The sequence below is a fragment of the Plodia interpunctella genome, chromosome 9 (genome assembly GCF_027563975.2).
Source record: "Plodia interpunctella isolate USDA-ARS_2022_Savannah chromosome 9, ilPloInte3.2, whole genome shotgun sequence".
In the NCBI taxonomy this organism is placed as follows: Eukaryota; Metazoa; Arthropoda; class Insecta; order Lepidoptera; family Pyralidae; genus Plodia; species Plodia interpunctella.
In genome coordinates this window covers 7,687,365-7,711,318 of record NC_071302.1, presented here as the reverse complement: position 1 = coordinate 7,711,318, position 23,954 = coordinate 7,687,365, and the positions used below count along the sequence as shown (strand labels likewise).

The following is a 23,954-nucleotide window of genomic DNA, read 5'->3' as shown; positions in this document are numbered from 1 at the left end:
TAACTGAATCTGATAAAAATTTCAGATACGCTTCGCTGGGTGTGCAATTTATATACACATTATGTTTATTGGCTAGATTATGTCATTTTTGTAATATAAAAATAATATATTTATGTAATAAGGGATTAGGTAGGTCAGTGGCGATTATGGAAAAAGCACGTGTTTAATGTCACATATGGTGCAGTTTTTAAGGTGAAAGGGTGATTAAATTATTACTCTAATTATATAATGATTTTAATTCATCATAATCTTAAGGATGCCAGTTTGCGACACAAACTTGCATTGTAAGTATTATTTTTCTGAATATAGGACGTAAGTACTGTCCAGGAAAAGCATACTTACATTAGTAGTAAAGTTACTACTACTACCAAAGAAAATTGAGACTTCGCCACGCATGAACAATAAAAGCGGCAAATTAATCGACCAACCTCACATGTAAAACTAATAATCTTAAGTGTTTTGTCTGTTGAACATAACATTTGAAACCCCTGTAGCTTTTCCCGACGATTTTTACACTTCCGTGTTTCCATAGATAAGCAAATACGGGGACGCGTGTGATGGATATTAAGGGCACACCTTACATCATTTGCGTTATTACCTACCGCCCGGCGGGGTGGCAAGACGCGCTCCTTATATCTAGATGTTGCACCCCCCTTAATATGCTAAAATCAAATTAGTTCCAAGGCGGAGTGATTCCCTCGGAATCGATCGCTCGATATTGCCCCTCAGTCGTTATATTTAAATAGCATGCGTGTTTAATTAAAGTTTTTTTTATCGAGCCTCGATCGATGTCATCGTTAGTGGGTGAACAAGTGACGGTCTGAAAACGCCAATTTCCTGAAACGTCTCGGTTATCGGCGTGGGATCGGAGACGTCGGCGTAAGTCGTGGCTTTCATTAGCACGTTGGGGTCTTAGCAAATTAACGCCCTCTGCCGATCCGACCCGTATCACAAAATAAATAGAGCATAGAATGAATGAATTTCTTTATTTTGGATAAAATGCTCTTATCATATGAGTGTGTATTAAATTTACTACGGTTGTTTAATGCGTATCACCTATTAATAAAAATATTGGATGCTGTGCAATTTCAGATCTTTTTTTTTTTAAAGAATAAGTCTGAGTTTCTTAGCAATTCATATAATAGGCACACATAGTTATAAGGATACTTATATAAATTAGATATAGAGAATAAAGAGTCTAACATAAACAATTGTATAACTCAGTCGTCTCTCCATTTCGTAAAGTTCCAAAAATGTAAGCACTGATTCGTGTTATCAATCTACATTTTCTTTATTTTGAACCCGTACCCACTTACTGCGGACAACGCGTCACATTATTGCTATTGTTAATGATCGTGCTCCGGCAATAAATAATTTTGTAGTTTGTAGATCATTGTCACGAACAACCGAGTTTTGTTGTGTTGACGTAGCTTTTCATGAATATCATGTTCATGATGATAAGTTGTTACTTCAATTGATAACTGATATGCATTATCCGTTGGCCGACTTGACGGTCATATTTTAAATTCAAAAGTTTATGACTGTTTCAAAATTTTGACGACCGAACTTATGAAAGTTTAACGACGAATTTATGAAAGTTTCAAAAGTTTGACGACCTCGGTGGCGCAGTGGTAAGGTTCTTGCCACTGAACCGAGAGGTCCTGGGTTCGATCCCCGGTCGGGTCATGATGGAAAATGATCTTTTTCTGATTGGCCCGGGTCTTGGATGTTTATCTATATATGTATTTGTTATAAAATATAGTATCGTTGAGTCAGCATCCCATAACACAAGTCTCGAACTTACTTTGGGGCTAGCTCAATCTGTGTGATTTGTCCTAATATATTTATTATTTATATTATTATTTATTTATGACTTATCATTCATCAAATAAATCTAGAATATCTTTTTTTTTTTGCACGGCCCTGATTATATTATTAGTTCATTGACGGCATCTACTTATAGTTTGATAATATTTTTCATTTAAACATCTGTTTTTGTACATAAATTACGTCACATATGCTACGAAGAAAATTTCGTAGCCGATAATGGGATCTCGTAGCCGATGTAGTTGTTTATGCAGACGCAGGAGCCGGGTAAACGTTGCGATGACGGTGACTAATGACAGATGCACTAATAGTTGTGTCGCAGCTCAGTCGCCGCACTGCCATATATCATGCGAGGGTAATGGGGAGAAAACGCTCCTATCACTCCCGGACGTGATAAGGTCAAGAATCGTTTGTATGGACCTTTACTGTTAGCCCGCCAGCTATTTTTCATGTCGTAAGTCGATTTTATTCCCGAATTAAGGAAAGTTTGGTCAGTGGTGTAATTTTTTAAGTTACTTCTATGGTAAGTCAATTGATCATGATGTCACGTGATTAGGGGATGGCCTTTTTTAAAGAATTTTATATTTAATTCTGTATTGACAATATTCATGCTAAATAAATATCTGTAAAACAATTTTTTGTCAAGACGTTACTATATTTATTTACACTTTTTGAGGTTGATTTAAACATCAAGGACATAGAAATAATAACGCGCTTCATTCAAATTTTCTTCTTCGTGAAAATGTTATTGTGGTTAAATAAGTATAAAAATAGAGTTTTTTTAAGGGCTTCATAGTCGAATTGTGTGTGCATCAAAAGTTAAAATATTTGTGTGAAATTTTATTTATTTCTTTTGCTTGATGCCATAACTTATCCAATTACATATGACGTCAGGTATTCCAGATAGTGGTCACATCTATTTTCTTTTTTATAATCTGAATTTAAATAAACAGAAACCTCATTGTCATAGTATTATTATAAAAATAAATATACCCGACAACAAATATAGGAAAACCTATCCCTCTGCAAATAAAGTGTCGTAGAAATCTCCCCTTGCTATGAGCTTGTAGACACGCTACGACCGCTACGAGTGCCACGACTCAAGATTAATACATCGTAGACGTAGCACAGTGGTGCAACAATTTGTCTCTATAAACGTTGACTCAGCTCGCCGCGACGCGCGATTAGCCCCGCTGAATTTATTGTTTAATTTCAAACGCGTTATTAATAACCCGATGATTAAACAGATTTTGCGGTGAGACGAGCATCTTTGATGTATGATAGCGGGATTTGCAAACGTGTGATTACATATTTAATGTTGACGAGATAAACTCGACAGCGATTTGCACAGTTCAAATTGATCGCTCAGACTCAAATTGATAAGGCTTTTAATTAAATTATTGTAATAATGTTGCATGTTTAAAAACTTCTGAAATTAAGGTAAAAATTTTAAAAAATGATATGTTCGAACAACCTGTAATTAGACTCCTATATGTCTAGTTAGGTATCTTGAATATACCATAAAAATATTTTTTAAAATTTATAATTAGTTTTAACACATACGAAAGATACATAGTTTTATCAATAAACGTTGTGAAGCGTAGTGCTGAAACTTAGTTCATTAAGGGCCAGTACTCATGTCGTCCGGAAACCGGACAGCGATACACGGTTCACCCTCGTCTCAGACAAGCTTCGCCGCGTCCACCATCAAAACATAAGTTATTTCCATCAATCTAATATATACCTTATCTTCTAAACTTAAGGTTCAAATTTCATCGCGTGCAGCTTTAGCAGCAATGACGTTTTGGATTGTTTAGTGCAGGGAAGATGATCTTATAACGTTAGTCAAATGTGTGCTTCAAGTTTAAGTGCATATTGTCGAGTTTTGTGGGTTGCGGTCGCGATACGAGGGTTTATGCGTGTAAGATGATGCTTGTTTGGCAAACTCCTGATATGATAAATCAGTTTAGAGAAACATTTCACTTGGGAGGGTGCGAATGCAAACAATCTAGCGTTAAATGAGCAAATTGTTTGTGCGCGGTTTGGAGTGACTCCAGTAACGTTTTCAGTTTAATATTTCAATAATGGCTTTGCAAATCATCATGCTCGCTTATTGAAACATTTTTGCTCTCTGCAATTTACATGATTTTTTCTAGAGTTATAGGCTATCAAACTTTTGATTGAAATATTAAGACTTTAACTATAAACAATAAATTTATGTTCTGGACTCGATGGACAGAGTATTATGGTCATGATGGAAATTTTGTACAACGTAGAATGACAAAATTAAGAAAAAAAATAAATGAAAAACAACAGAATTAAAGAAAACCATTGATGATTACCGAAGAACTAGTTCAAAAACTCCAACTCATCGCTATACTATATACATCCATTGATAGTTATTATCCCGTGATCCAAACTAGCAAAGCTCTCTGTCGCCTTTGACCGCCCAGGAGGCACCTGTCTCGCTCCCACACTAATAGGATTATCGCAGACCGTGGCAGGTAAGTGTCTCTAATTGCTGTAAAAATCGGCCAATACAATGGTGGACAAAAGCCGGCGCCCAGTGCGCGGCGGCCCTTAGTGAAAGTGATTTATTGATTGGTCGGTTCTTTATGTCGGCTTAGAGGATTACTCTTTGTTTGTTTGTTAGCAGCGGCTCCTGTGTGAGCATTGTATCTTCGCTACTGGCTCGGAATCAAGTTCAAATTACTGCTTATTCATCGTAAGAAATAGATGCTGAATATGTATCAAAATCTGATGCTGAGATGGTAAATAAACCAAAGAAACTTTTGGCTGCTGTAAGTTAGAGAAAATAGTATAAAATTTAGTCCAGGAGAAATCTGACAACCTAAATTATATTTTTGTATAGATTTATGCAAACCTACGCTGCACTTTTAACACACATGTTACAAATAAGTTATTTTATTGCTTAACGCTTACTTCACCCATAAATATTGGAAGTGTCTAACGTTATTCCAATCGGTGGCTCATAAAACATAATCACAGCAATCGAATGGAATCAGACCCTAATGTCAACAATTTCGATTCACAGTAAGTAAATATATCACGTTAACTCCTCGGTGTATTATTTGAAATCGTCGATAAAGGCCTCCGAAGGGCAGTGTCGTTCCGCATTGATTTATGTCTACAACTTAGGGTTGGCGCTGTGATTTTAGAGAAAAAAAGAACATGATTTTTTTATTTTAAAATTCAATACATTGAATCTCTAGAGGTTTGATCTTGGACTAAACTTTAACAGATTTTAATAAACAAAAGTATACATGTGCTTTATTTAATTTATATGCTATATAATGTCCCCTACATTACAGCTCCCCGATAACTACGTTGTTTTGACATCCGCAGAAATGTGGAATTTTTACATTGACGTCGACGCACGTCAATGTCAAAACCTATGGAAAACACTAGAGCATAATGGTGCGCAACGTGCTAAGTGCAATGGAGCCGGGCTCTAGTACTGTATCTAAATATTTAGAGCTGTAATTCACTCTCACACACAAAACTCATAAGTAGATCCTATGAAAATATAAAAAGCAAAATAAAAAATTTGGTACAGTTTTTATAATTGCAAGCTAGAAAGTAACTTAATGTATTTAATATCTTAAATATAAATTGTACAACTTTGGCAACCCTGTTCCTGGATGATATAGCGGCGGAGGTGAAAGTGTTAAGGCCGTGGGTTCGCTGTAAATCATAACCGAAGACGTATTGACAGCTTCTGAACACAGCACAAAATATTGTGTTAACTAATTTCACAGTTTTTGTAATTATGAAGAAGTTATGCCATACATTTTGGGTAAAAATTACGAATTCGTTTTTGGATCATTGGTAATTTTTTTTTCTTACGGATTTCCATAAGGAATTATTATTTGCTATTGCAGTGCAGAAGTTTTACAAAGTAGTTATGTGCAACTTTAAAAGTCTAGACTTTTCTAGCTCGAATTAGAGCATTTAGACTGTTTTCATAGATCACCTGCGATCATTAATGTTTTCTCAGGTAGTGTGTGAATTTACAGATTACATGTAGCTTTATATATTTAATTTATTTGCTCTTTAACAATCTCTGGGTATATATAATCAGCTGCCTTTAAATCATTACTGTATCGGAAATGAACTGTTCGTCTGTCTATTTATTAAATTTTATTGAGAATATTTGCGTCTTAACAAAAAAATCTATTAATGATTCAAAATAGCCTATTTCCTTATCCTAAAAATTGTTTCAAAGTCAGTTCGTAATAGGAAAGAGGAATCTTATAATCTGTGATCAGGGATCCCCGCCCTTTGGCTATCATCTAACCTCAAATTTACGGTCATTTTTCACATAAATCAAAGAGAGCCCGCCAAAAGATTTATTGCTATCTGTGGCAGCGACAATACCCATAGACAAACCTTACCTGAACTAATCTTCGCAATTTTTTTATACCGCAAATAATTTATGACTTATTTTTGAAAATGAAAGTGTAAACAGCATGCTAAATCGTACAAAAGTGAATATGCGAGTGTTCTTTTGGTCATCCTCTTTTCAAACGTTTTCGCTATTCAATTGTTTGTTTAATAGAAAAGGAAAGTGTTTTGAGCAGGAGTTGCAAATACAATTATGGGCGTGGATAAATGTTTTTTTGGGAAAATTCATTAAATAAAAATAAATTACCAAGCAATGGTTATTATAGTAAATCGTTAAATGGCATTAAAAAAGTTGCATTTTGATTTTTTTTAATTTCAAGATCATTCGTTCAATAAACAGTGAATAAAACTTGTTGAAATAAATTACATATGGACAAAGAAGGTACAATTCCCAAGCTATTACCATTATATGTAATGGTTTCGAATTACAGTTAATATTTCACCGGTGTAGTTACTAGTGCGGTGCACGCACATCGGTCTTGACGGACTTATTTTGCGTTACTTACCATTTTTTCTTTAAAATCCTTGTGATAACGTAATGAATATAATTATTTTAATATAAAGTTATAAGCGAAGCATTGGAAGAATTATAAAATATACTTCTATCTACATGAGGTAAGAGGAATTTAAGTACACATTTGTTGACTACATTCATGTTCTAACGTAATGAATATTGAATATTGAAAGAATGAAAATTGATGGTTGCAATAATTACGCGCTATCGTAAAGTCAGTATAAGTAGTATTCATTATTAATAGCACTAAATAAACATACAATCAATAGCACTTGACGGAGTTTTAGTTCACTATGAAATACTTTAAATGAATGGAAACGACATCGACCCCAGTAGTTTGTAGTCCGTCTGTCTCGTCCTTAATTACATAGGCAGTGTATATCGCGAGACTTAGTAGCATCATGGTTTAGATCTGAAACGCATATTTCCTTATTACTGGCTCACGATATCTTTGATAGGAAGTAATGTTCTATACCGTTAGAAATAAAGTCTAATTTCGCGCATAATCATTTAATTGTTACTGTTGCAATTTACTGCACGGAGCCGAGTTATTTCGCGAGTCCTTTTGTTACCATATTAATTTTAATCGTCAACAAAGGAGTTTATAAATTCGCATCACACGTCAGTCAAGCGTGGTCGAGCAAATTGAGGCTGTGAAAAAATAATACGGTATTGTATTAAAGAGGAATCGAATGATCGATCGAGTCAGGGCGTTCATTTTAATTTCGATCAACGAGATTCGCCGGAGGCGTGGTCGACGAACAATTCGTTTCGTGTCCCTATACCTACCTCTGTAGTCGTTATGTTATGTTACACGGAAGTGGCTCTATGTGTGGAGGTTTTCTTAGTAAGCATGGTGGAACAAGGACATAATAATATAATTTATGCTGAAATAATAATTCAAAGGAATATGTAAGGAGAACAAACGTCTTGTTTTTCTTACACGCCTCTTCGAATTGTTACTCATAGTCGTTTACAGTAAGTTACTGACTTTTAATATTATAAGGGCAAAGATGCAACAGTAATATTCTTTATTCGATTCCCACATTGACAATATAATATTTGAAACTAGGAGTTTTCTAAATGCATACCTAGTTATCGAACAAAATATTTCTGAGCGACGTGAATTTTAGCATATTTCCGAAACACTGTCGCTACCCGGATATCTATATAGGAAACGTCAAAACGCTGCGCCGTCACTTTAGGGAATCAGTCAAAACTTGGTAAATCCAATATCTAAGTTTAGAGCGGTAGCTCGCGGCGCGGAGTGGCTTATCCTTCCGACGAAGTAGAAACAGCTAGACTGAGCGCGCAGAAATACAACACAAAAACGAAAACTGATCCAAAATTGAAATAAATTCTGGATTAGTTTGGTTAGAAAGATATAGAAATAGAAAGGTAGAAATTATAATATAGAACCTCTACTTTCACAACTTCCGCTTGTAAATTAACGAAATAAGATACGTATTAATTAACATAATGGCTCTTCATGCTGTAATTAGATAATGTTTGGTACAAACGGAACCAGTAGTAAAGTACTTGCATTCTATATTACGATCACGGGTTATATTTTTAACTACGTCATCACGTTATTTATCTTGCAGTCCAATTAAAATTTATAAATCAGGGTAGGGAATTTAATTTCCTGACATCCACACTAGTGCGTAGGACGGGAAATTAATTAATTTCCCTATTACTATTATTATAAATCTATAAATATTTTACGACTTATCCACTGGGTAAGTCGTGAAATAAAAATTAGCAAACATTACCTCGAAAATTAGCAAGGACTTCCACTTACTTGGTTAAGTTTGAGCCTTCACAGATGGGGAAATTTCCCGATTTTCACACTTTTGACTTCCAAACTAGTGCGAAAGCTAATAATAATAATAGTAATAGGGTAATTAATTAATTTCCCGTCCTTCGCACTAGTGTGGATGTCAGGAAATTAAGTTCCCTACCCTGATTTATAAGAAAATTTAATTGGTCTGTAAGTTAAATAATGTAAGAGGTAGGTCACCTCTACACTGAGTCTTCACACCGATGGTTTTAAGGTCCTTCGACTATGGTTTCTGTGTAAGTTTTAGCCTCATGTGTTTTAGCGTCTGTACTTTTTAGCTTAGGGATGGTGCAGTGCATAGCGCGGGCGACGCCGGGCGTGCATCGCTCGATATCTGTGACAGTGATGGATTACCTCGGCCTCGGTTCAGGATAGCCCCTGTGTATAACCTACACTGTCTCACAGGAGATGCGTTCGATACCATTCTTATTATAAACATTATTGTTACTATTTGTTGGATCACCGCTGCTCGTTTTATGATCTGCCCCGCTTATTTAAAGCCAAGTCTAGAGCTGTCTTAGAGCCTGTTTCACCACTTTCGGATAAAATATGGTAATCTGACAGATAAGCTTAACCGCAGCTAGACAAATCTATCTGATTTGATCGACTAGTTAGCCTTATCCAACACATGCGAAATGCAATATTAAAGCTATCTGTTCTATATTTTACATATAGGTATTATCAGCAAGCGGGAAATATGCCTTAAGATTTAAGTGAAATGCTGAATATTCTGGAAGAAAGATTTCATTAGATTTCCGCTGCGCTTCCCTGTGCCATTCTGGAATGGCTATATTTCAATAAACGTTGTGTTGAGTGCAAATTTTACTGCATTGTTCTTCCAATTTGTTTCAGACTATAAAATTATCTGAATATGAAAGTGGGTATTAATATTTGGTGAAATTAATACTTTTCTAAAATAGTAATAAGTAGTTGTCTAAAATAGTAACCATGAACTCTAATCACCTCAATATTATGGTAAGAATAGTCCAATGTTATAATTATGACAAAAAAATCTTATATTAGCCGTAAGCGTCAATGGCTATTAGATCGTGTTAGTTGTCGGTGTGAGCCCCCGCGGCGCGCGGCGGGGGGCCGCTTCTGTTTGCCCACCGACAGATAATCCAGGCAAATACAAAAATATTGTCTATGATACGCTTCATGTGCTACGGGTTTGCGGTAAATCACCGATTAAAGAGCAGGTTCTATATTTAAAATTGAAGTCTTTGTATGGGTATCTGAATGTATCAGTCAATGAAAAACATAACAAATGTGTCACAGAAAATAATTATTTTTATCAAGATCCTAATAAATAACAATAATATCAACAATTCCCAAGGATTAAACAGGACAATTGGTGGAGATATGACGTAATTTGTAGCAGCGTATCTAGAGCATGATGTATTGGTTCAGGTGAGGTCACGTTCCCACAGGCGCTCCGCTCGACGCGTGGTGATGGATCATCCAGACCGCTTTGTTCTGCGCCACGACGCGTTTTGTCTCGCCGACAAATTTGGGGTCACTCCGTCTTTTGCCCATAATACGTCGTTTGACTGTGCGAAATAATTGTTTCACAAACAATAACCATATTTTCATAAAATACCCAACGGGACTTCTTAAAAAGAGATTGGGCACGGAAACGCTTTCATTGTTATTTTTATTTCATGAACGATGAATTCGAATTTGCGTATACTTGACTTGTCAGCATATAAAAATTATGTTCTAAAATGTTCTCACTTATAATTTGTGGTTATAGTGCATGTCGAGTATTCCGTTCCGTTACACGGCATGTTGGAGGCGGGTCGCTGGTTGGAATAATGTGTACCAGGCCCGCCGACACCACTCCCACAGCAACTACAGTTACAGAAACGAAACGTCGTCGCGGCATACAATTCAATATATTTCGGAGTAATTTGATGTTCATTAAAGAAACTCTGGGACCGTGAACCAGAACACAATGGTTGAATGGCCATTTGTTGTTGCCGTTGAAAGGCACAATAATAATTCTGAAGTAGTTATTCACAAGGCAGTTAGGCGCACTTACGAAACGAAATTTGTCGTCGTTTCGTGATGGACGAGCTATTTTCTCATTGGCCACCGCTATTCGATTGTGTGGAATGATAAGACTTTACAATATTGTAATTTTTATACGCAGGCTACGAAACTCTAGAAAGCGACGTCGAACTAGACGAACATAAATATAAATAATTGTAGGTAAGTCCAATGCACACCACTAAATTTGGGATCTGGTATCTATGCTTTACCTGCACAGCTGGACGCCATTTAGTCATTCTGCAAGCACTATAGACACATCACGCCAGTTCCCAACTCTGCATATGCTTATTGTTAAGTTACTATATAACTTACCTTGCTGACTGCTTTTTCTTGTCGTTTTTTTCTCTTTCATCCAAGGGTACTCTGGGACGTTGAGTCCTCCTCCAGGCGATGGGAGGTCGGGAGGGTATCCTGGCGGAGTGTGCTGCGGGCTGAGCTCTCCCGCCCCTAACTGAGGGAGTGCGGTCATGAACTCAGCCATGGAGGGTTGGCTGTTGATGAAACCGGTTTCGGTGCAGGTCTCCAGCATTGGATGCGGCGCCCCGGCGGCCGTGACGGCGGCGAGCCAGAAGCCGTTGCCGCCGTGTTCCATCCGCGGATGCTCCCCCGCGGGCCCCATCGGTGGCGTATTCCTCGTCTTCACCGCGAAGTCCTCTTCCATCTCATCGCGTACCCCCATGCCCACTCTAACAGCTTGCTTTCCTCTGATAGGAAACTCTTCGCATTTTATCTTGCGCACTAGCGGGTTAGTGTCAAGTGGCAGGGCGGCGGTGTTGCATATCTCTTGCATCGCTGCCGATGTGCGCGACTGTACTTGGGATCATTCACGAGACGAATTCGTTTTTCGTCTCGCTGCATATGTCAACATTTTTGGGAACGCATCGAGTTAAAATGTGTATCGATTTCTAAATCCTATTATTCTTCTGGGTCGTAATCGCCGTGTCATGGTATCTGGAAAACAAAAACATCATTACGTTTTTCTTGTATTTTATTTTACCGAGCTGTTATTAAGATCAATAAAATTAAGGTCGATTAATATGTTTAATTATTTTGTTTTGCTTTAATTAATTACAAAGAACAGTCCAACTTTTAGTCATATAATATGCAAAACCGTGACGAGGTACGTAGGTGCATTACTCGGTATGCGGAGCTCAAATGGTTTGAAAATAAATACATAAATAATAAGGATCTTTGACAAAAACCGTGTCCACAAATCTCCTTTCCTTGGGCCCAACCAACAGGCGCCAAATTAAATATACTGGGGGCTGTCTCGTGGTTTATTCTGCAATTATTCGCGGACGTTTGACATTACCGCGGTTTTGTGTCGAATAATTTGAACGCCCACTTCGTGATGAACCCGCGAATAATGAGCGCTCCAAATTGTTTATTGTAATTTAGCAGGCATCATGGAGTGTATAGCACGTGACGCTCCACAATAAAGTTATTAAAATTGTCATGAACTCTACTGAATAACAACGGAATAATGACTGCAAATGGACGCTCAAAATGAATCTCAATTGGTGACTTCGTGAGTTCAAAATCTGCAGAAAATGTTAGTGTTTAATTGCTTGTGAAATTATTATTAACATGACTATGCAATCACATATTTTAAGTGTACAGGAGTACAATTAAATGATTCACACACTATATGTTATTATATTCTGATGTAATTAAACTTAGCCTTGCAATTATCCACCTAATTTGCTGTAGTGTTAAAAAGAATAGGTTATATAAAATCTTTAATTTATAAATCTTCGAGCCAAATGTACATTGTTTGCATAGGCATAACTCTGTGGCACGTTGATTTTGCTAAGATAGCTTTCTACATTTTTAAAAAATGAATGGTTATGTATTTAGAATATGACTACATATTCTAATAATTATCAAATAACAATAAAAAGAATCCTTGCGTTAACCTGGGTGACAATGGTGGAATCATTATAAAATTAATACGACACGAATGTAATTTGGAAGTTTAAAAAATAATATTTTGCGGCCATAGGATGGAAATGAAATACATTATAAACGAGATGTAAACTCGTAAACGTCCTCGAGATCCTGGCCACCCTACAACTGGCTGGTTTCAGCGCTGACTGAATGTCAATTAAAATTCAAACCGCGTTCGAAATACGATTTTTTCCACTGGAATTTGCGGCGCGCCCGGGAGAAATGGCGGGAACGCGCCTTTTTTGTTTTATTTTATTTTGAAAATGGAACGGCTGGCGGTTAAACCTATTTTAATGCGTATGGGTTGCTGTGTGTTTTGAATTAAAATTTTCCTTCTGTGGCGCAGCGGACAATGAAATGTAATTTCCTTTTGAGCTTTTCAACGAATTGTATGCTGTGCGACCACTGCTCGGTTTTAAATGCACATACCTATGTAATGAGAACATTGTTACGCCATATTCTGTGAATTACAGTTGATTAATTATATAACATGTTTCAAATAAAATGTGGTATATTTATTTTTGTAATTTAGGTTTAGATTTTGGTTATGAAATTAGATATATAAAATTGTTTTAATTGATACAGCTTTTCCATTAATTTCCAATTTCCTGTTTAAATAAAAAAGAATCAGTATTTCAGTAAAACTCGTGATAAAATTTCAGAATTTGAAATATTCTGAATGGCAAACAAGTATTTCCCCCTGGTTTCCTGGCGGGGCGCCTCACGCCGCATTTCACTTACCCCAGAGAAGCCTCTTAAAAACCCATAAAACCAGAACACAGCCTACTTATGAATTTGTTTATGGCCCATTTTTGGAGCATCTCTGAAACCTCAGTGCTCTATAACAATATTCCTAATTTAATGGTATTCACCTTTATTGATATGGATTATGTCATTTTTATATATTGTTGCATTGTTCTACGATAGACAGGTGGGTTTAGCTCTAACACAGACTGAGCCAACTGCTTCTTTCGAGAAGATTGCGAGAAAAGTCAATTAAGGGAAAGAGATATAAATTTATATGCCGTAGCAACCTCTGTTTCTAATCAATATTTAATCCAAGCTTGGCCTTCGAGTTCTGGAACTCTTGGCTTTGTCTACCCCGTAAGGGATAAAAACGTGACACAGTATCTGCATTATCATACTGTACTGTCCAATGATTACCTAGGTATAATACATCACATTAACACACAACATGACCTAACGTAATATACAAATGGGAATGAGAGTCGCACCAGTTAACGTAAATACTGTTGTTATATATTTTATATAAAGTAAATAAATGTAACTGTGCGACGTGTAGTTCCGCCCTAAAATAGAATCACTCCATATCTTTCCGTGAACGTCTAAGCAGCTTATAGCCAACATAAAACAGTACAACATACTTATAAAACAGTAATCGTATTGTAAATGATTTGATATCACACTACCTACCTGTATTCTCTTTATATTATAACACTAGCTGTTACCCGCAACTCCGCCTCAGCTTCGCTCGCGTTTGCCTATGATTGACCTCGTGTCATTAACTATATCTATTCCAAATTCCATCAAAATCGGCCCAGCGGTTTACGCGTGAAAACGTAACTGTCTGCAACAGACTTTCGCATTTAATATTAGTATATATAAATATTAGTATAGATAGATAAATACGTATGGTCACATATTTTATCCGTATTATTTTGTTTAAAATCGTGGAGTAGTTTTATTGTGCATTTTAAACTGGCTTGTCCATGTCTGCGTGTCAAGGCACAAACCCGTGGTTAGGGCCCAATTTGCTGTTAACGATTTCCTCTTCTGGGAATCGAGTGGCGTGCGCCCGGATACCGCCCACTGCCCACCACTACGTACCCATAGGTATGTATGTTAGGTATATGTAATGTAAAAGCAAGGTATGTAAGTTTGATGAAATAAAAACTAAAAATCGAACGGGAATTCCATATTTTTTCATCTCATTATTATTTTCTATTTATTTATGTATAAGTAACTCATTTAAATAGATGCTTGAGTATTTAAAAAAACATAATTTCTTGCTTGTAACAGTGGGGTATGTTGATTAGTTAAGAGTGCCTACTACTCTCTAATGAAAATACTGTACGTCGGCGTAAGACGAAAGAGATGAATTAATTCAGCCGAACTGGCTGGTCTCGATAGCTCAGTGGTTAAAAACTAAAAAGTTTAATATTATTTATTTTTTAGCTAGAAATTTATTACAAGTATAGTGAGATAGCATGTTTAAAAAGGCGTATTTTAATGGTATGAGACGGCTAACAAGCAGTGGTGTCACCACATGGGAAGTGCGTTGCCGCATCTTTTCAAGAAGTTGTATACGTTTCTTGAACGTGCCAATATGTCGTATTGAATCGGTAATCTCATCGGGAAACCGTCGCATGAAGGCAGGAAGTTTCTTAAAACCTATTAAAATGTATAGTGGTGAATTATAAAACTATCAATATCACCATTTCAGCCTTTTTCTGCTCATTGTTAAGCAGAGACCATTCTTCGCTTAAGCAATTCTCTTCTATCCTTTGCCTTTCTCATGCATCGACCTTCTACTTTTATTACATTGACCAACCATCTCATTGTAGGGGGTTCTCTCTCACTCAATCGAAGTCCGTTTCGCCAATTTTCTCAATTTTTTTAGAATGTTTAACACAATTAGTGGATTTACGAAAAATCACAATTGAAAGAGTTTTCAATCGATCGATTTTTTCAATTGTGAATTTGCTTAAAACATTTGAAAAACAAATTGATGAAATCTTCGATTGTGAGAATCGGGCCCCTGGTTGTCCAACACTTTCTTTACATGTCGACTTAGGTGGTTAAATTTGTGATGGCCAGTAAGGTCAATATATATTATTAGGCAGGACATGGGTTGGCACCTGTCTAAAGCCACTATTCAGTCATTTAGTCAGTACACTATTCCACCTATAATATTTTTCATAGTCGTATTCCTCATGGCTGAGGGTCGTGGTTATTATTACTTGGAATGAAACAGGCACAACAACTTTCTTGGCATTATTAATGGAGTGGTTTGCCATTGCCTTCACCATTTCACACACAAGTTAATAATAATCAACCAGTGTGCAAATGGTGGTCGATGAAAACTACTATACATGAGTCAGATTGGTATACAAACTCATGTGGCACTAGTAGGATTCGAACCTGGGACCTTTCGATCCACAGGTCTTAACCATTACACCACCACGCTTCAATATCACACCTTAAAACTATATTTTTTTTTTTTTATAACTTAGCTTTTATAGTTCGTAGTGACATAAGTAGTGTATTCGCTACGATGAAATGGCGATCTTATAGGCTATAAAACGGAATGAGTTCCATTGTGAATTATCAGGTCATTCCCACACTATGCACGAGGTTGGAGCTCACTCAGTTTATGAGCAATTAGCTATGAATATGCTTGACATACCAACACGCAAGTTTGGATTTATTAGACTGGACATAACTCACGTCGGCAGCTCATTGGTCGTTGTGGAAACACAGAGAATTACTGAGTGACGACAGAGAAGGATGATTTTAAGAATTGAAATGTATTTAAAATAAAATATATGAGCACTTAAACTGACTTAAATCAATTTTTTAATTTTCAAGCGTTCGATGTTCAGTCCGCTGTCTTGTAATTGTAATGCAAATGAGAGGAGTTCCTCTTCAATCAATTTCCAGTATAATATTCTAAACACATTTAAGTAGTCATAGTAATCTTTCTACATTTTTATAAAATGAATGGTTATGTATATATGAATGGTTATGTATATATATATATATATATATATATAATGGATATGACTACATATTCTAGTAATTATCAAATAACAATAAAAATAATCCTTGCGTAATAGATTTCACCATTGTCACCCGGGGTAACCCGGGTAACAATGGTGAAATCTATCGGGTAATAATGGTGAATCTTAAAATTAATACGACACGAATACGGCAAATTAAAAAAAATACAAACTAAAAAAAAAATCTGACTGAAAAAAAATTAAAATCCAAATTAAGTCCTTCGATTTTTTTCAGTATAAAACAAGTTGGTAACTATAACCTAAATGCTCTAGAAAAAGATATTTTTGCAATAAGAAATCCACATACTTAATATCTCATAACATAACCAAGACTATGAAATAAAATAGAATGCACCAGAAGCCAAGATGAAAAGTGCCGATGCTCGATTAGAAATTTGCTTACCACCCGTGAGGTCCGAGAAACCACTTTCTACTTAGATGATGTTTTCTTCTAATCAAAACAGACTGGCTAGCTTTTTGTGAAGAGGTTTTCATAATAATCAAGCTTATAAATTATTCAAGAATATAAAAAACTAACTAGGTACTACTCCGTGAATTTTATGGATATATAGATACAGGATATATAATGTAGTCTTTGTCTGTCGCCTATGAGAAGAATCTCATTTTTACAATAGACTAGCTGTTTCGCTTTTACAATCATCAGCATGGGAGAAGCCGTTGGCACATTCTATACGTTTTTTTCGTGTATACGGGCTATGATTTACTGTAGCACCTTTTCCTATCGTGTTTTAAGGCAAATATATAAGTAAATTTGAATTTTTGATTCGCTCTCAGAATAGCGTGAAAGATTTAAGAATGTAAAGAAAAATGCATAATTCTGATTATCTGAGAATGAAGTATTTAAACTTCATGTTGTATAATAATCATAATCTAACTTCATCATGTAGAAATTTTAAAATTTTGTAATCAAAAAATGATCGTTAATTTGACATAAAAAGGTCATTTGTGTCAATCAAAATATCAGACATCTTGCAGGACTAGAACCTCATTTATAGTATTAAATTTATTATTTTTGCCTTGTTCTGGTTTTTTTTTCTTTATGACATAAAAGTCATAAAGAAGAAAACAAATAGTTTGTAAATAGAATGTTTTAAAAAATCTTTCAAATGTCACAAAGGGAGTATACGTATAGTACGTGAGAATATTGATTATAAAAGTAACTCAACTTACTGATGCCCTTTGTATCAGTAGGTTTTGTTAATTATCTCTAATACAGGGCTTAAAGGGTGATGTTTTCTACTTACTTCAAAGTAGAGGTATCAGTGTAGCGCACTTTGGCACCCCTAGCCGATCCATCACGCGTGTCTCCAGACAAGAAGATGCTTTCATATTTGATTCACTTAATTGAATTTGTCAGAAACTTTGTGATGTCTCTATTTTTAACACTATTTATATTTACAAGATTTTGAAATTAAAAATGAAAGGAGAAACCCATTTTTATACACCAAAATTAGTTCATCAGTAAAAAAAAAGAATTTAAAAAATTAGATAATAAATTTATTATTAAGCTTTTAAGTCTTTATTACTTGCCAATAAACATTCATTCATTCAGAGAAATAGGTATTTTATTTCTTGCATATAGCTAGTTAAAATAAATTGATATGCGTGAGATTTAATAAACATACAAATAAAATATATAGATATGACATGTTTTTTTCGTAATTCAATTAAATTAAATCGGTAAACAATATCATATACTACAAGCCCGCTCTGTTCCCGGTGATCCATCAAGAATCACTGCACACTCACTTTTACGAGCAAAATGATGTACTGCTTCCGAGGACAGGCCTCACTCTTGTAACCAGTTCCCGCGTGTGACGGGAAATTTATTTTCTTATTTATTCAAGACATAATGATCATTAAAGAGAATATATATTTGTTAGTTTAAAAAATTATAAAAACACCTTTATATGTTTTAGAATATTTCAGAGGAATATATGTAAAGAGAAACAGATCTCGAACTTACTTTTAGGCTAACTCAATCTGTGTGTTTTGTCCATACATATTTATATGTACTGTAAAAAAATTTATAATTAAATATAGGTTATATTATATGTAGTTTTTTAGATTAGGTATATGCTGTCAGGTTTTAAGAAAAATATTTTTTCGATCTAATTTTTAAAAATAGAAAAAAACATATCATAGATCTACTCGAGTAAATCGCCGGACTACTAAAGCAGCACTGTAAGGTTTATAGTACTAAGATTCATCGAACCAACATAACATTGCGTTGGCAAAGCGTCGTTAGAACAAATAATTGTACTATGAAAATAATGGAATAAGGTGTTAGTATAGCTAAAAAAATCGCATGAAAATTGTGATCAAATAATTAGTGATTTGAATTACCTAACAGAAGCCTACATTGGTTGTATCTCTAAATACTTTTATTGTTTGCATGCCCTAGGCCCTAAATTCTACATTACAAAAACATTTCAAGCATTCACAATCAAAACTAACAAAATAATAAAGCGTGGTGACCTAGTTATTTATCTGTTTTATACACCCGAACACAAGTTTCGCTATATTCACAAGAGCTTCGGAACATTATATTCGAGACATGTGGCGCAGAACATACTTGCGAACGTCGCGTTACATAATGTATGAGGTTATTTCGTGTATCCCTTGTCGTAGAGTTTCTATGTGAGTGTATATGTACTTAGAGTAAAAATAATATTTGCTGTTTACCTTCAGTCAAAACAATCAAGTTACTAATTACTTTTTCTTGATTTAGGTTTAGGTGTTGTAGTCGTTTCCATTCATATTTATGATTTTATCTATAACTACATTATAGTATTATACAAAGTCGCACTCCGCGTCTGTCACTTCCTAAACATTCATGTAGACCACGCAACGGATTTTTCTGCAATGCATAATTCACTGTTATTTAGACAATTTATTATTTTCATCAATTTATTAATTTATCCCAATGATTTATACATTCATAAATGACTCCGGCGATGCAGTCTTGTAGTCTTATTTATAAATTTGTGAAACACACCTTCAATCGTGATTTTTTTGGTTCCAGTTTTTGTGGGAAAATGATGTGAAGTTTTCATTTTTCCTCTCACCGGGGGAATACAAGGATCCAACATGTATAAATATTATGTGGCCTGTTTACATGTAATAGATTCTTTTTCTAAAATTTATCTTTTCAATGTGTGTTTAATTCTTTTTTGTAGGCTTTATTTTCAGAAAAACGAGGCAAGCTAGCTTTTTCTTTCGATTAAAAATAAATATAAACCTTCAAAAAAGTGTCAGTACAATAAAGAAGAAGTTATAGAAAGATAATTTGAATAGAAAAGATAGATAAGAAGATATATCTGTACCTATGTAAAATATATAGGTACGAGTATAATTTACTTGTCAAATATTCAACACACGTTTAAATTAAAATTATTTATTTTTTTCTCCTCGTAGACTAATTCTATCCACATATGGCTTCAGTGCGTCGCCCTATGCGTCAATATTCTAGCTCATGTTAAACTACCCTTTTTTTTCTTAAAATTTTCCATTCTATTCCAAATTCAAATCAAGCATTTCCACATAAAGCGGTGTATGTCGGCGGCATATAGCGGTGGGCGTGTCTGGACGCCGCCGCCCAGCGACGGAGGCGGGCCCTGTAATGTATCGCTCATGTTCCAACTTTAGCCCAAGTCTAGGAAGTCTATACCTATAAATTGTATATATATAATTCTATATATAAGTATAGGATACTTGAAAGACTGGATTTGGGATTAGGTACTGGAAACTTCAGCAGGATAAATGCCCTCTTCCTTGTTTAAAAGTTTTACTCCCATGGTATTTCTTTTTAAAGGTTTTAGAACAGTTATTTTAATTTAGATGATTGTCTGTGTAAAATGACAGTAAACTAGCTCATATTACATTTATGAAAATTTTATATGCTAAAACCCAGTTAGAAATGAAAAAAAAAAAAACTTCAAATTTTGTTTAGATAAACAAAAATTAAAAGTACTTGTATGGTTTATGAAAAGTATTATTCTTTCCATTATGCCAAATATAATAATAATAATTTTGTTTTATGTTTAGCAACTAGCTTCTCGTCTCGGCTTCGCTCAGGTAAAAACCATAATAAAAAAGTAGCCTATGTTATTCCTGAGGGTTTCGTCTTTCACTCTCTGTGCCAAATTTCATCAAAATCGGCCCAGTAGTTTTTGAGTTTGTCGATTACAAAAACAAAACTAAAATACAAATCTGTTCTCTTTATAATATTAGTACGGATAAGGAGGATGATGATCAACGAGCTTTTTCTCCACTGGAAATACTTATAAAATGTGTATCAAACAAAACACACACAGGTATGTACAGGTATTATGTATACCCTTATATTACTTTGTTTGAATACATGTAGTAGATTTTCTCAATTCTATTTAATCAAATTTGAATTCTGAAAAGGATTTTTGAGTATTTTATAAAAAGGATTGATTAAAATTTTGGTTTAAACATTTGATTACACGTGATTGATCCTTATTTTTATTTATAGGAAAATAATGTGAAAATAGTTTATGTAAATTAAAATAAGAAGTCTGTCTACAAGAAGTCTATGTAGAATTTAGAACATACAACGGTGAAATAAAAATTCAGTCTACCCTCATTTTTTATATTAAGCTCTACATGTAGAGCTGTGGCAATAATGTATAAAAACTATGAAATTTAACTACAGTTATGGCTTTCTTATACTAGAGTTAGATTCTATTAGAAAATTTAACTACCATTTATACATAGTCTTTGTTGGATTAGCTTTTAAATTCTTAAAGCTTTCGTTTTCTTATTTGGCTTCGTAAACTATAATTAAACATTCTAAAAATAATGAATTATATAACTTACAAAAACTTCAGATTCAGTTTCAAAAGTACAGTCAACAACACCACTGTTTAGTCATTAAAAACCACCACAACACTTCACTTTATCACTTTAACAAACAAGTTTCGTAGATAATAACCAATAATGTCACACAGCTCGGATCAGTCCATTCAAACTTCGAACACTAAGCACCAATTGAAGGGTCAGCAAAAAAAAATCATCAATAGAAAATTGTTATCAGTCCTACTATCGGAATGTCAGTGTGGCGTGGCGACTGTCAACTGTCTACTAAACGAATCGTCACTGCTCGTTTGCCGCCATGCCCACTTCCATACAACAACTGAATATCAAAATACATAACTCACAATTTACAAAAAATACCTTTCAGCTCTAGTGACCGGATACTCGATTCAAAATTTCAACTCCTATATTCGGTGCTTACGACCTTCTGATCAACATGTGCGAACTCTAAACAGATTTTCTGTATCCTTCACTCTCCATATAAAGGTTATCTTGTATCTCTCTCTTCTGAAGTTTGCAAGTTTTGTTTTAGTTGATATGAATTAATTAAAAAATAAGTCTTGATTATAATTAAATATTAATTTGTTTTCTATAGATTATATCGATATTTCTGAAATTTTACTGTAGGATTTTTATGCATTTTATAATAATTTTTGCTCTCACCGACACACTTCGTATAACGCCGTCCCATTCACTCGACTATTTCTTGTTTGTTTCACGTCGCACGATTGGGCCAATAGCGTTTACGGAGCAACCCACCTTACAGCATATAAACTACCGTGGAATATTGTGCTCTATTACTTGTGAATAAAGTTTAACTTTTTACAATTTAATTCGAAGTTACCGGCGTTTGTCACGCAAGAGTTCTAATTTTAAATCAAGTGTAGGCGGAGCTCTCGTGTCGGAGCTTTAATATAGAAAAACGAAATGTCTTTAAAGAAAACCTGTTTTGAGAAACTTAAGCCTTTTGTGTACAGAGGCTTTAAGTTTAGCGTTGGAAGTGAGATAGAACCTTTTGGCTGTGAGAGAGAGCAGTTCGTGCTAGTCTCTGAAATAAAGTAAAAAAGTTTAGTAACCGGCTTGTCGGTATTTTCCTTTTGTTGCTTGATTTTTGTTTTGTGAACGGGACATTGCATGAGAAATGCAATGCAACAATATGGCGGCGTATTCATCTGAACGTATGCAGTTTGATAGGTTATTGAGAATTGTGAGAATGTTATCTGCGCTAGAAGGGAAATTGTTTTTGGTTTTTATTATTTTTGAGTTATGCAGTTTGGATGGGAGATTTATACTGGAGGTAGTGTTCGTTCAGGGTTGTCTCGCTCGGTTCGTCTGGCGTCGTCTCAGCCGGTGAACTCATTAGGGTTGTCGGTCAAGGCCTCGAGGTCGTTGTGGTGGGTGGTCGCCTTAATTACACCCTACGCCGATTTAGGACTCTTTCTCTCGTGTGTTGGAGATTGTCTGTTTGCGTTGTGGGGAACTTTCTCCTGCTGTCTTTACTCTTATTTTCTGAAGGAAAAATAGTGTATTGTATCTTTTTCCAATATATAAAATTGTTATATTTATTTTTACCTTTGACATTTTTAATTTGTCTACTATATGGATGCCTGTCATCCAAGTAGGGATAAAATGGCTGATGATGATACAAATTTATCATTACATACTTCGCAATCGACTGTAATGATGAATATTTATTTATTAATTATTTTATTATTTAATTTATGTACTTACACAACATATTAGTGTAAATATAAAACTTACAAATGTACAAAGTATATACAAAGGTACTGATTTGTCATAGAAATTTATTCCAGTAAGCCCGCTTAGCATAGGTTTAGCATATCAATATTATTTATCCTATTTAGATTTGGTTTTATCAGAAAAAATCTACTTACCCAATTCGTATTTATTGTAGGACATTTCATTGCCTGAATTCATTATAATTATGCAGTAATTTTGAAGAAGAAAAAAATGCCTTACCCATAAGTGGATTTATTTCAATATTTTATCTGACAGCCAGCTATTATCGTCTTGACCACTTGCATTTACAATTAACTTTAATACGAGCCTTCTGCATTGTTACATATTCAAGAGGGTGAAGGAATAATTAAAAGAGTAAAAACCTATTTAAGTATTCCTGGGCGGTTCTGCCCATTTGATATTCAGAGCCTGTTTTACTCATTAGGTCTTGCTATTAGGTTTATTCGTTTTTAATTTTATGGTCTTTCTAATTGAGTACTCAAATATACAACCGTCTTATTTCTGTTTTAGAAAAACTCTCATTAACTCTCCTTTGGGTGTTTTGATAAAACGCAGCTTCCAAACACTATTCCAGCTCTTACTCTAGGAGACGGACGGGCAGCTCCGAAGATCGCATGCCGGCATCATCTACAACAACCACTGTTGAGAGTGTCCATTTAGGAAAAATTATATTCCCGCGTAAACTACATACGAGTATACAAAATTTGTCGGCGATTATTTAGTTCTCAATTTTCCACGACTGAATGTTAGTAAATTATTATCGGGGTGGATATAAAACTTGATGTCAATATTATTATATTGTAAACGATATGAGAATTAATGATAAAATTAAATGACATTTAAAAGGAAAGAGTTTGAAGAATATACAAAAGTCTTCAATAAAAATATCAAGAAATTACAAGGAAAATGTTTGTGAAATGATAAT

General features: G+C 34.8%; 1 protein-coding gene across 1 annotated transcript in view; it reads right to left on the bottom strand.

Annotated features, from left to right (window-relative positions):
- The window catches only part of pb (proboscipedia), a 47,266-nt gene extending 25,743 nt beyond the window's left edge, over positions 1-21,523 (bottom strand). The window contains exons 1-2 of the mRNA XM_053750115.1: positions 21,272-21,523; positions 10,971-11,609 (exon numbers count right to left, since the gene is read on the bottom strand). Of these exons, the coding sequence (XP_053606090.1) occupies positions 10,971-11,448 (478 nt within the window). The 5' untranslated portion in view covers positions 11,449-11,609; positions 21,272-21,523. The remainder of the gene's footprint in view (positions 1-10,970; positions 11,610-21,271) is intronic.
- Positions 21,524-23,954: the final 2,431 nt, after the last annotated feature.